Raw genomic sequence first — 14,061 nt, 5'->3', positions numbered from 1 at the left:
TGCCGCCCCATGATGGACTAAACGAGGGCATCTCAGTTTTTCACACACATTTTACCAAATTTCAGAGAACTATTATTGACTTTGGTTAACCACCAAGGTTACACGTAACGTGAAAACATGCCGTGGATGTCAGCGACACAAGACACCTTCTATTAGACCAGCTGGTCGACTGAAACTTATATCACCCCGATCCCGCGCTTTCAACAAATTGTGACCGATCGTCTCGCCCTTTTCATGACTTCATTAAGGGGCAACAAGTATATCAACGGAGCCACAGATTTCATAAATCACTGTTCCGAAGCCAAAGCCGTGCCTAATGGCACCGTGGTCGAAGTAGCCAAGTTTTTTGTTAAACCAATTCTCTTGCGACACGGCACCCGCGAAGTTCATCTCAGGTACTGGGGAGCAGCACCGACGACGGTGCTCACCCGTCTTGACCAACGGTGATACAAGCCATTGATATACAAGAGCTTACCATCTCCAGACCAATGGACTAACGGAGCTTCTCAACAAGCTTACTGCAGACGCTATGGCTACGTATGTCGACGCGGAACACAAAACCTGTGGTGTCATCCTGCCATCCTGGCCTACGTGTCCCAATGCAGTGCCCCAATCAGCCGTTGTGTTCTTGAGCTAATCCTATTGCTACGCATCAATATGTATTATGCGTTGGTTTATAGGAAAGAAAAGGCACACTACCTGTCACATTTCTCTGCCGATACCTGAACCAGAAGTTTGTCATGCTCTTTAAAGGTCGACTGATGGTCAAATCATCAGACACCTTCACTAGGCTAGATAAATAAATCATCACTGCCTAAAGTGGTGAAGCTTGGCTTCCAATTATAAACAAATATAAAGGCTGAGAATAAGAGTGTATTGCTTCTTATTGTGAAAGTTGTTCGACGCCGTCCAATACAAATAGCACGCGTCCTCAATGCAGCGATGGAAAAGTTTTGCCTTTTATGTCAAAAGTAAAACTTGTAGCAAAGCTTTAGTGGAACACTTTGTCCAAGACGGTGTTTATCCCCAAGGAGCTGCTCGCACAGATTTATTCCAACCGTAGCGCTCTTTAGCGTGTATCACCCGGTCGTGCATGGCACTCCCGCACGCCATGTGATCTTGATCACCTGCGATTATAATTTGTTTCACGTTTTACAACGCCAGAGTAATAATTACAAATGCAAGAGAACTCTGCAGGGTCATCCACTTCTAGCTATAACACAGACACTGCTTTAAAAGCAACATTGCGTACGACACAGCCACATATCGATGCAAATCGGTACAAGCACACTGGGACCATGACGTGCTGCTTCACATGGCCTGCTACTTAGCTCTATTGTGTGGCCGGGTCGAACCGAATAGCACTTTGAAGGCGCTGAGAGCGTTACAGCTACAAGTGAAGGCGGCTGTACTCATTACAAACGTAGTTCAATTATAGTTGGTTGGTTGGTTTGTGGGGTTTAACGTCCCAAAGCGACTCAGGCTATGAGAGACGCCGTAGTGGAGGACTCCGGAAATTTCGACCACCTGGGGTTCTTTAACGTGCACTGACATCGCACAGCACACGGGCGCCTTGCTTTTCAGTAAACAAACTACACCTAACTCTCGACTATGATCATATAAATTATACAGGTATCGTTATGGGTGCAATCAAGCATCGATGTCAGACGAATTTTAGAACTGTGCACACTATAAGCAGTGTTTCTGTTCATGGTACCTTAGAATGAGATATTTCTGAACACCATGCAGGCCAACTTTCGATATGACAAACGACGAGAGCCTGTGGAGTGGTTTGGCTGGTGCGCTGCCTTACAGCTTGGTCCGTACGGGTTTCGATCAGATGGCCGTACAGAGGTTCATGGCCGCGAGATCCTTACAGGAAGCAAAAGGGTAAGTTTCTTTTATTTTTCTGCATATATTTTCTACATATTGCTTGCAAAATATATGCAAACAATTTTTGATCTGTTTTTTCAGAATTGCCATTGCTGGTCCCCTGTTCGTGCTGTTGTTTTTCTTTCTTGGGGACTGCACCGGTGCAGCGATTATATACTGGTTTCGAGACTGCGATCCTGTCCTAAGAAGAGATATCAGGAGCTATGACCAGGTGAATATAAATGCCTAATACATGAGGTTCTTTTACAGGCTTGTGTCGGATGGAACCGAGATTGCATTTTTTAGTTCGCAAACGTATATTCAGTGTGGAAGAGTAGGATTGAAAAATTAGGTCTGAGTGTATTGTGCTGTGTGCCAGTACTGGATATTTACCGTCCTAAAGTTGAATTACAGTGCATTATAAATGGCTACATGAAATCCACTGGAAGTAGGTAGTAGGAGGGACTGCACACTGCGGCCTTGAGATCCTGCAGTATTTCACCAGTACTTGCAATTATTATTCACGGGAAGAAAAATAAAGCTGGAAATTTTGCGCCGCTGCACGGAATTTTCGTTCCCTTGGAAGAGGCCGTGAGCTCATACAACTGAGCATTCCGAGCCAGCCCAAGGCCTGTGCAGGAGATGAAAGAAATTGATCTGGAGTTGCAACAGAGCTTACCGCAAAAAGGACAGGTTTCATAGGTTCAGAAAACAGTAACCTATTCTTGATTGCCAGTCATACTAACTGAAAAGGCTTTACAACGTACCTAAGCACCCCAAATTATTACATCAGCAGAAGATGATATGCATCACTGGACAGGAGGCGTTTCCAGCGGAAGTCTAGCTTTGAAAGCTCGCGAGTTGTTAACAGGTTCTTTAAGTCAAAGTGTCATTACAGCTTACTTACGCCTGCCTATATACTGTGCTTTGTTTCGGCCTTGTCGGTTTCCTTCTGTATTATATGCAGCTACATTGACATGTAAAGCTATCAAGCATTGTTAGATGCCCTCTCGTGGTCTTTCCAATACCTCCTATAATCCCAGGTTATGCAAGAAACATAGAGTTTATGCTTAGCGTGGTTGTCAGCAGTAAAAACCTCTATTGTGGCAGCGCTTTACTCCCGAAATAATTATGCATGAGATTCCATTCCTGTTGTTTTATTACCTTGAGCCCACCATAAAGCTTCTGCGAAGATGCGACGTACACGGCATGCTACAGACGCGGTTCTTTATGCTCACAGACAACTATGTTCAGGGTCGTAAGTGGACACTTCAATCCAAAGTACATCAAGGTATGAATACGTACAGTATAGTGAGGGGCCAGAGTCGCAAGTTGCTGTTGTAAAATTATATGCTGGACACCTGTTCAACACGCCATGGAAGTGAAAATCGATTTGAGGGCATTGTAGTTTTTCTTCAAGCTGCACAAATTCCCTAACACGAGAAGAAAAATAATTTTTATGGTTGATCTAGTTCTACAGTGAGGTGTTTAAATAAGAAGCGTATGACAGAGAACAAACTAAAAATATTTTGGACTCTCTTATTTACAACTTCCCATCCACGGCTGTGCTGCTTTGCCTTTTCGTCACACTCAATTGTTTAAAATATATTCCACTTTTCTGCAGATGAAAAAATCGCACAAAATGTCAGCTAGTGTAAAACTTTTATATGTTCCTTGTAGCATAATTATTTCATTTATTATTGGTTTAAAACTTTGCTTTGTCTACTGCTATGCTATCTTTATGACGCTCGCTGACGTGCAGTCTGAGTGATAACGGTATGAACCATGGGCCTGCGATTTACGATTTCGTTTTATTTGTGCACGATTCGTTCAATATGTATTAAAATGAGTAACACAGACCAGTAATTACGAATTTTTCAGCAATTAAATATTATGATACAGGTAAGATATTCTCTTAGTTTGCGGCATGCTATACAAGGAAAGAGGTTACATATATATGGTCCAAATATTATCCCCCGAAAGAGTGAGGAGGGGTAGTTGTGTAGTCAGCATTATCGAGTGCAGAGAGCGGCATTCACAGTAGCGATAATTACGTTACGATAACCGGGTTACTGATCTACGAGCACTTAAGGTAGGCTTAGGCTTCAGAACAGTCGCGGCAAATACAATTTGTCTATAAAAAATCGGTCTATGAGAGCGCCGCTATTAGCTTTGCTAATAGCAGGGCTATTGGCAAAGCTTAGATTCATATTCCTTTTATCATCACAAGCAGCATTCTACATGTCTTTGTTGAAGGTTCTGAAAGCCACCAATAGCAACAATTCGTGATCACAAATTTCAACTTTATTTGCCCTCTCCACGTGACACGACTGGTGAACTCTGTAAATTTAAATACAGAGACATTTCGAAAACCTTCATCCTAGCCAATGCTTCACAAGTAGCGCATTTACTACAGGAACATTCACTCTTCAAGGCAAGACATAGATTAAAATGCATTTAAATTAATATATACTTGCCTGGTGTTTTATAGAACAGTTCAAAAATCCCTAAGTATAAGATCAGAAGCAAAAATATTTTAAAGAACGAGCTTTCAGCCTTGGCGTGTATTTTTTCTCTAAGTTATCTTCCAATTCCATTGCACGTTGTGTCCACCTATCTAAGGACGTTATATTAATCCACTGGTGCTTATAGTGCGAGTTGAGTGTTCAAATTCATGAACAGGGCAGTGCTACAGTAAACTTAGAAATTGGCAAAATTGTTTCCTGAAGCCCTTCTTGGTGAAGAAAATGGTGCTTTTCGAACAAAAATAGAATCGAGAAACAAAAAACCTCGAGCGGCAAATTGGCTGCCACTCTGCGCCTGTATCGACGCCAAATTTGAACTGCCTGTTTTATTACGCGTTTCTTGTCCTCGCCTTCGCTCTATCTCGGAAATGCCGACCATTCAGTTGGCAATGGCAGTCCTTTGCTATGCACCTAGTGACAGAACCAAAACAGTTTAAAAGCGAAAGCTTTTATGACTTCCCTCCATAGATTCTTCGTAGTGTACGCCGTGCACACGTGCTTCAACCTTATATCGACAAAAGACCGCATGACAACCGTTAAAAATAAATACTAAGCGCCAGCATTGCCCGAGCTAGCGCACTCGAGCATGGGCTCGAGCAAATGTTCTCATAAAATATCTTTTTTCGTTTTTTCCGTTCTTTTTTTATTTCGCCGCAGCAGCTATGACGTCACTCAGTCTCCATGGTCGCCGAAACCGAGGTTAACACGCGCTCGTCTCTACCTATTCACGTTGCGACCACGACGTCACTTAACCGCAGCTACGCTTGAGCCGTGACGTTCGCTCTGTCCAGCTAGCCTGCGCTGCCTCTTAGCCGGTGCCTTTCGTATCGCCACAGTTCTCGTAAACTGAAAGGGAGCAGTCGACATAGATGATCTAGGCAAGATGCCTAGTGAATTGTTCTATTCTCAAGATAGCGAATTGGACAGGCTGAATCTGACCATACTGTGGACGTAGCTCGACCAGATTTTGACACACATAGACGAGGAGAGGCTGGTCGGTAGAAACGTGCCGCCACTTTCGCTTTAGTTACTTAGGTTTACATGTGTCAAATCTTTGCCTAATACTTTTTCCAGAAAAAATGGCGTGAAATTCCAACTGGAGGCCGTTGGGAGTGCAATACGTCATTTTTGGACGTGTTGTCTTCACTACGACAACTGCGCGTCTAATGCACCCAGTTTTCGTTTTGAATTCAACAACGCGAATTTGTCTCTTGCCGCAGAACATTAGAAAATGAATTTATTTAGTTTCAAAAACTGATATCGCATCGTTTTCATCATAGTAATAAACTATACTAATCAGGAGTAACCGGCCAAGTGGGTAAAAAATAGTTAAGTAAAACTAATTGCTTGGCTAGTTGGTGCATTGCTCTTAAAAGGAAAGAATAACATCGCTAATAGAGACTCACAAATAGGCACAAAGGACAGGACTGTTAACTAGTGAGTTTTATTCACTGTATTTGTTTCACACTAAATTACCTCCGATATGGCTGCGTTTATTCGACAGTATATAGCTTTTTTCTCTTTCATACTCGCTAGTTTTGTTTTTAAATTAATAATATTATCTCATATACCCGTTGTGTAAAGGTCATGCATTGCGTTGGTTTTCACGTCGCATTTCTGTGCCGTATCAGCGTTTCTGTAGTATAGAATACCTGCATGAACAATGTGAGATTTGATTTCTACTGTACCAGCAAGTTAGGCTTTATTGACTTCAGAATAAATTGTGAGGTTGCTGCACCAAAACAAAACCTAAATTACGAATAATGCGCTAATATTGCGCTCTTTTTTAGTTACAGTTTAATGAACGAAATATAACACGGAAAACCTTGCGCTGGGCGCAGATGACCTTATAGCCTATGTGCTATAAAACCCAACTCAACTAAAAACATTTAATGTAGCCACAGTGGGGCGCATATTTTTGCAGTATTCCTCGTGGTGGCGAGGATAGCGCCGCCCACTAGGAGGTGATTTTACAGTAATGCGTTCGGCGTCGCACATCGTGAGGTATAAGTGAAGGAACAGCCAAAGTGTCACAACATGGAACATGGAAGAAGCATCATCTTCTACACTCCTATATTGATTACCCCATCATAACTCAGGTGGTTCCATATTACATGATGACAAGTTTGTCGGACATCCCAATGCTGAGAGGACTGTTTCTTGCCGGTCTTGTTGGCGCATCTACAAGGTAAGAGAATGCACATTTACTGTCCTTGTGGCCGGCTTTAAGGTTTACAGTTTCTACGCTTCTTCATTGTAGTGGAAATTCTACACTGGAATTATGTTATTAAGGGCTCGTAATATTAGATGCTTTCTGGCTTTGCTTTTTCTGACCTTCAAAATCCTGACAAATTTGATTCTATGCCACAATTAACATTCTACGCGCCGTCACATATGTAAGTACTTTGAAAGAAAAATATATGTTTAATACTTTGTTCTTTACTTCTTAGGTGCATCCATCCTTTTTGATATGCGAAAAAAGCTTAGGGGACCAGCAGAAATGAGAAATCAATGCGGTTATCGCAATACGATACATTATATGTGATTCGAGCGTACATTTTAAACAATAATAGGAATTTTAAACAAAACGTTTACGCAAATTAGTTCTGCCTCATTCTCCCGTAGTAAGGTAACATTCCCCAGAAAGGATTAATGGTCGTCAGTAATCTGTAATGTATATTTGGATTAGTTGCTCTGAGATAAAAATACACAATGACCTAGAATTCAGCTTTTGCAGCGTATAAAACAGACTACTTGACAAATCGCTCGGCTATGCTGGATCTGTATATATTCATACCTTTTCTCCTGAAAAATTGCCTAACGAAGAGGAGCAAAATGCCGATTGTGGTTAACTTTAAAAAGCGACGAAGCGAATTACGAGGCAGAACTTAACATATAATGTTTTAGTCAATGATTTGCTTCTTCAGGTTAGACATTTTGCTGAATGTCAGTGAGGTTGTCGATTTAGATTATATTCACCAATTGAGCTGCGTTATAGTATAAACTTGCACGTTATCGTTCTATATGTATAAGTTATGCGTGTGTTTCATTCAGAAACGCGCGAAGGATGCTGCCATTATATTCAAGCTCTAAAGTTTTTTTCTTTCGTGTACTGCTAGGGAAGAAAATTTGGAAGAGTGCGCTGTTGTTCATTATATTTTTTTTTGCTGCCTGTGGAACACAAGACATAGCCTTTCCTTTTGCAACATTGGAAAACGAAGCGCGAAATTGTATCACGCGCAGCGACACACAACAAAAACAAGAAAGGATGAAAATACCTTGAAGAAGGAATTTCCAACCCAGTAGCTGCTGTCTGTTTGAGTCGGCAGGATTCATATTTTTCTTAAGTAAATGTATTTGAAATAAACATCTGCAGTTCAGCAGGTGATCGGTAAATATTTTGCTGCATTGTGCGTAACCTAAATGTTCTGCTACTTTGAACTGTAGTGACCAAATATAGTCTCTACAAGGAGAGCCTAGACTAAGATGCTCCACAGCGCTGATTTTCTCACGTTTTTATAGTGTCTGATTTTTTTCACCAGCTCGTTCGATCATGTGTGCACCGGGACACGCGAGCTTGGACAAGAATCATGCATTATACATCATAAAATGAGGACATACTAACTCAGCGAGGGCTGTTAGGGTCGCGCTTGAACTTGAATTTCATTAGCCTTCGAAACAAAGGGTGATTTCCTCGAAACAATCATGGCAATATAGTGCAGCACCACGAGGGACTAAGGAAGCTCTACCACCACCCCATTGTCAGCCGTCTAAGGAGATGCTTGTAAGATGAACGCTTCGAAAAATACAATACAAGACCGCAGGCTCATTCTACGAAAAAATAGCCACGCTCTATATGACGCTTCCAATTGTACAAACAGAGCTACACCAGAGCAGTGGGAGGCAGCGCTGCTCTGATTCGGAGACACAGTCAAGGTTTGCCTATAAAGGCAGCAAGTTGACACACCTTCTGTAATAGTGCTGGGCGGCATAATCCATTTATGATTGCTCAGGCTTTTTAGAGATCAGTAATTTTAACTCCCGGTCAATTTCTCACTACGCTATGAGCAAACACCACCGAATTGTAAGTAAACTGTTAATTTGTATGTTTGCAAGTTGAAACAGTAAACGTTCGCCCCCTCAGCGCAAGGCGAGACCACATTGTGCGCTTAAAACCTCAGATCTCTCAGAACTTGAGTGAAGTTCCGTTTGAAAAACGCCAGTACTAAGGTGTGCCCACAAACCCACTTTTCCTATAGCTGCGAAGTTTTATTTGACTTCTTACGGAATTAAGGTAAGGTACTTTGATCAGTGGTCCTCTGTAGCCTAGTGGTGGCAAAAATATTCCTTGCCTCATCAACGGACCGTAAGGTGGGCACCTGCTAATGACTGGTCCACTATTGGCTACGGCTTGTGGCAGGAAGCTGGCAGGTACAGTTTACTCCGAAAGCCTAGTATGCCAGCCGCTTGCAAGTCTGAGATTTTCTTGTTTGTGGAGCAAAACAACGGCACATTTTCAAATAAAATGTACGACATTTCCGTTATTGGAATGCAGCCGCTTTTATCACTCAAATGCTTCAGCATGAGTCAAATAGGAAGATAGTGCAAAGTTCTACACAATATACAACCAAAGTTAGCACTATAATAAGCCCCCAAGAAAATTCCTCAGCATCGGCTTTATGAGGTGCACTAAAACATCGACGGTACACTTGGACTTTATTGCTATGTGTAGCCCCCCCCCCCCCCCCCTTAGTGTGCAAAACGAAAACACTTTTAACTTTAATGTATACTGGCTGCATGACCACGCGCGCCAAATTTTCTCACTGATCTCTCTTTGACAAAGCCGAGACGTGGAGTCCAGGACGCTGTCATTGGTCGCCTAGTCTGCTTCCGCATTATTACAGCAGGTTGTTGTTTATCAAATAACAAATGGCCCATGCTCACGCAAGGAGATTGGCCAAGAATTTGGCAGGTGAGGGTGTTTCTCCGCTGTGCTGGCTTCTTTTCTTCATCAGGCAAAGCACGAAGTGCGTGTAAAGGCGTTTAATTCAAATAATACATGCAGACTTGCTTTTCCAAGTCGTAATTTCAACCTTCTTGTAATTACCCATTTCTGTTAGCATAGAAACCGATTTGGATCCTCGTTATGTTTAAACTAATATCCAAAGCGCAATTTCTTGCATCTCTTATGAAAGGGTAATTTCAGAGATTGCTTTCAAGAATTTCCGTTATCATAACACCTTAAATTGGTGAATCAGGATCACACCACGAAATGAGAATCAGTGCTACGATCCATCTACTAAAGTACACATTTACTATACGGCGTCCACCTATCCACATCAAAAATCAGTGTTCTTAATCATCATGAAATGTTAATTACTTCGCAGGTTTGGAGACGTGGAGCTACAGTTGTCTTATTGAGCAGCACATGCGACTAGGGGTCCACTTTCGATATTTACGCCACTGAAAAATCTTGATATGTCTGCGTTTATTCGGGGTAGCATGAATGCTGCCTTTTTCAGTAGCTTGTTTTGTCTATCTGGTATGACGATATGAATGTCTCAAAATAAACCTCCTTTGATTTCTTATACCACGAAATCTTGCAAATCCGCCCGCTAATGATGCTCCTGCTAGATTTGTGGCTTGAACAACGTCATCATTGCTTATATAGAGATATTACGTGACACAAATACGAGTAGAACATATTACTTGCCAGCGCGAGAAACTTACAAATATTGCAGAACATGTGGAAAGCGAATGTAATTGAAAGCGCACATAACAGGACCAAAATAAAAACAAACAAGTTTGGTAGTCGTGTCCTAAACGAATTATTTGATAATAAAATACGTGTCCGTATACAAGAATTCAAAATTATGCACTCATCAAGAAAATCACGCCACGTGTACAAATACCACGTCAATCCTATTTTTAGCCTACAGATAATAATGAATTTTCCTTTTCTCTAGTGGATTGCACTGCACATGACACCGTACTGCTTGCTCCCGGCACTATATGTTATTGACTTTGCGTTGCGTTTGCTTTCATCTGAAAGTTGTAGATGCGCGAGATTATCCCATTATATTTTGTATAAATATGGTTTATATTTATATTAGTGTGTGGGGTTTGTTAAGACCAAAGCTGTTTTTGGTCTTAGTGTTTTTCTACATTGTGTAGGTAGCAGCTTCTCCTTTGTGGACAATCGTATAGGACTGAGGTGTGCGGCAAACCAATTGAATCACATCATAGCACCAAAACATTAAAAAAAAGCATAATTGTGATTGCTGTGTAGAATTTACTGAATTGAAAAAAATTTCAAAAACTTATATCCTATTTTTCCCTACACTTTATGAAGTGTGCAAAGAAGGGTTGTATACGGAGCGAATATTTAAAAGCTAACATTAAGAGCGCGTCTGCTCAACACGTAATAATTATTATGACGAGCATCGCACGGATGCTGGAGTTTGGTGGAAATGCAAATATTTCATTGTAGCAAACACACGCGATACGTGTGCGAATGGGGTATGTGCAATAAACCCTCTATTCCTCTTGCAGCACTGTTTCTTCCATCGTAAACTCTCACGCAGCCATATTTTACATCGATGTCGTCACTCCATACGTCAAGATAAGTGACAAGAGAGCACTGATCATCATGCGCCTATTAGGTAAGTAGAATTTCACTGCAATCGACTTGCCATGTTTCGCGCTAAGTGTATGTCTTGTACGCGCTAAGCATGCGCCTCGGGAGAGCGAGGTATGGAATCATTTTGTGCTTCCTGATATCAAACAATTCAACTTCAAAAAATGCCGCGAATTTTTTTTATTTATTGCATTGTTATAGCCCCGGAAAGGTCTATTTAAGGGAATTCGTCTATTGTCTTTGATTAGGTTTGTGACCGCATACATAGATCAAGAAAACCACGTTGTTATGGGGAAGGTATAGTCTTAATAAGTGACATCAATAGTATTATATCTTTCAGTCAAGCAAACTAATTTCTCGTCTTTAGCTAAATACGTAAATTTGAGTCGAACTCCTGCCTTCACATATTTGTGTCTTAAAACTTCAAGGACCCCGCCTGGATGGCGCAGTGGTTACGGCGCCCGACTATTGTTCCCAAGGAAGTGGGATCGAATCCCGGCTTCGGCGGCCGCTTTTAGATGGCGGTGAAAAGCAAGGCGCTCGTGTGCTGTGCGATGTCAGTGCACGTTAAAGAACCCCAGGTGGCGTAAATTTCCCGAGTCCTCAACTATGGCATCTCACATAGCCTCAGTCGCTTTGGGACGTTAAACCCCACAAAGCCAAACCCAAACTTCAAGAAACTAGAGAGCTGGCCTGCACACACGACCTGGAAGCTTTCTGGCGGCGTTGGACAAATGCCTATATGATTTACGAATACTGATCCTAAATGTTTTGTATAAGGCTGACCTGTTAGATGGCCGAAATCAAGAATATTTATATTTCCGCGCCCTTGTATTCAACTCCTCTGTGCCCACACGTTCGTTAGGATATCTTTAGCATGACCAGGTCAGAAGAAAACATGTAGTATCGCGTATTGTTTTGCGAAGTACTATCTACGTGGCCGTAAAGCTCGCCCGAAGTTGGAATTCCTTGCGGAAACAACTCTCAACCAGCGACGCAAATATTCTGGAATTTATTTTTCTAATTATGTAGCTTTTGTTTGCTAATTATCAATATTAAGTTATAAATAATAAACGATAACTGTGGAGTTTTACCACTCAAAGCAGCTCGTCGTCTAAGTGATGCCACAGTGTATGACTCATGATCAATTTAGACTACTTTGAAGTTTTGAGCGTCAATGCTATCGCACATCACATCGCCCAAGCAGCAAATCTATAAAGGACCGCCGATGTCGTGATTGAAATTATGTTCCGTTAGATAGGTAAGTGTTGTAACCACTGAGCTTTTCCTCCGTTAAGGATATTGGAAGCCACGAGGATACTAAAAAAAATAGGTCTTAATGAGGGCATGAACTTCCCATTGTCATGACAGTGAGGACGAATTTTCGCTCTCTCACTACACCAGGAACTCTACATGCGAAGTGACCTACATTTTTATTTTCAATCCCTTGGCCTCTAGTAGTTTGACCATATGCTATAAGTTTTTGCGCCGCATAAGGCACCATAAAGATTAGTAGATACGTGCCAGCAATATGAAGATAAGGAAATGTGCTGTCAGTATTTCTTTAGGAATGGTAGCCCCTCACTATGGCAAATCTTTCTCCATTTCCACTTTTACTCCAACCTTCTTTCCTTCCTTCAGTGAGCGGTTAAGGTGTCTACGTATAAAGTGTGACAGATACTACACCTTTACTTTCGTAAGACTATTGTTATATAACTTCTTGATATTAAATGCACCAGCTAAATTTGCACAATTTTCGATCTCGATCCAAAGCGTCTCGCGACAGAACATCATTTCGGACAAGCTAAATACTTTAAAAGGCCTACTACAAGTTTTGTAAACCCATATAAACGGACACTCACTCACAACACACTACAGCCGTTAAAATATTTTATCACTGCGTCTGATCACCTATCCTTTCCTGAAGCTCTCAGTCTCTCTGAGTAGACAGAGCTTGTGTAAAATAGCAGACTGATTAGAGGAACGACAGGGGCATGTTCGCTAGCTCAGTTCAGTTCAGTACAGTCGTTCAGTCGTGTCCGATTCTTCGTGATCCTATGGACCATGTCACGCCACGCTTTCCGGTCTCTCACTATCTTCCTAACATCACATAACTTCATCTTCAGCGCCTCGAGGATGCCATCTAACCATTGCGTTCGCTGCCTACCCCTTCTCCGGCGACCCTCAACCTTTCCCAAAATCAAATCTTTCTCCAGCGACTCCTCTCTTCTCATCAGATGACCAAAGTAGCTGAGTTTTACCTTTAGAATTTGACCCTCCAATGAGCAGTAAGGGTTTATGGTGGACAATATCGACTTATTTGATCTTCTGGCAGTCCAAGGAACTCTCAAGAGTCTCCGCCAGCACCACAATTCAAATGCGTCAATTCTTCGGCGGTCAGCCTTCTTCACAGTTCAAATTTCGCATCCATACATCACAACTGGAAAGACCATAGCACGAGTTATACGGATCTTGGTTGGCAGACTAATGTCTCTGCTCTTTACTGGGCAGTCAAGAATAATCATGGCTCTATTACCCAGAAGCAGGCGTCCCCTAATTTCATGGATGCAGTCTCCTTCCGGGATAATCTTGCAGCCCAAGAAGAGAAAATCTGTCACAGCTTCCACTTCTTGTCCCTTGATGCTCCAGGACTTGATAGGGCAAGGCGCCATGATATTTGTCTTTTTAATGTTCAGTTTAAGCCCAAACTTCTCACTCTCTTCCTGTACGCGCATCAGAAGTCTCTTGAGCTCCACTTCACTTTCTGCGAATAAAGTGGTATCATCCGCACATCTAAGGTTGTTGGTACGTTTTCCAGCAATCTTCACTCTAGCTGAAGACTCGTCCACACCGGCCTTCCTCATGATGCACTCAGTATATCGGTTAAATAGGCAGGGCGACAGTATGCAGCCTTGTCTCATTCCTTGCTCAATCGGAAACCAATGAGTGTGACCATGCCCAGTTCTGACTGTGGCCTCTTGCCCTTCATACAGGTTCCTGAGGAGACAGATGAGGTGAATTGGAACT

The 14,061-nt window shown here is 42.0% G+C and overlaps 1 protein-coding gene across 1 annotated transcript in view; it reads left to right on the top strand.

Moving 5' to 3' along the window:
• The window catches only part of LOC146174260 (putative sodium-dependent multivitamin transporter), an 80,084-nt gene that overhangs the window by 44,143 nt on the left and 21,880 nt on the right, over positions 1-14,061 (top strand). The window contains exons 7-10 of the mRNA XM_084583981.1: positions 1,750-1,890; positions 1,975-2,104; positions 6,497-6,585; positions 10,950-11,059. Of these exons, the coding sequence (XP_084440107.1) occupies positions 1,750-1,890; positions 1,975-2,104; positions 6,497-6,585; positions 10,950-11,059 (470 nt within the window). The remainder of the gene's footprint in view (positions 1-1,749; positions 1,891-1,974; positions 2,105-6,496; positions 6,586-10,949; positions 11,060-14,061) is intronic.

Source organism: Amblyomma maculatum, chromosome 11, assembly GCF_055883805.1.
Source record: "Amblyomma maculatum isolate TAMU_Amacu chromosome 11, ASM5588380v1, whole genome shotgun sequence".
Lineage (NCBI taxonomy): Eukaryota > Metazoa > Arthropoda > Arachnida > Ixodida > Ixodidae > Amblyomma > Amblyomma maculatum.
This window is presented reverse-complemented; position numbering and strand designations above follow the sequence as displayed.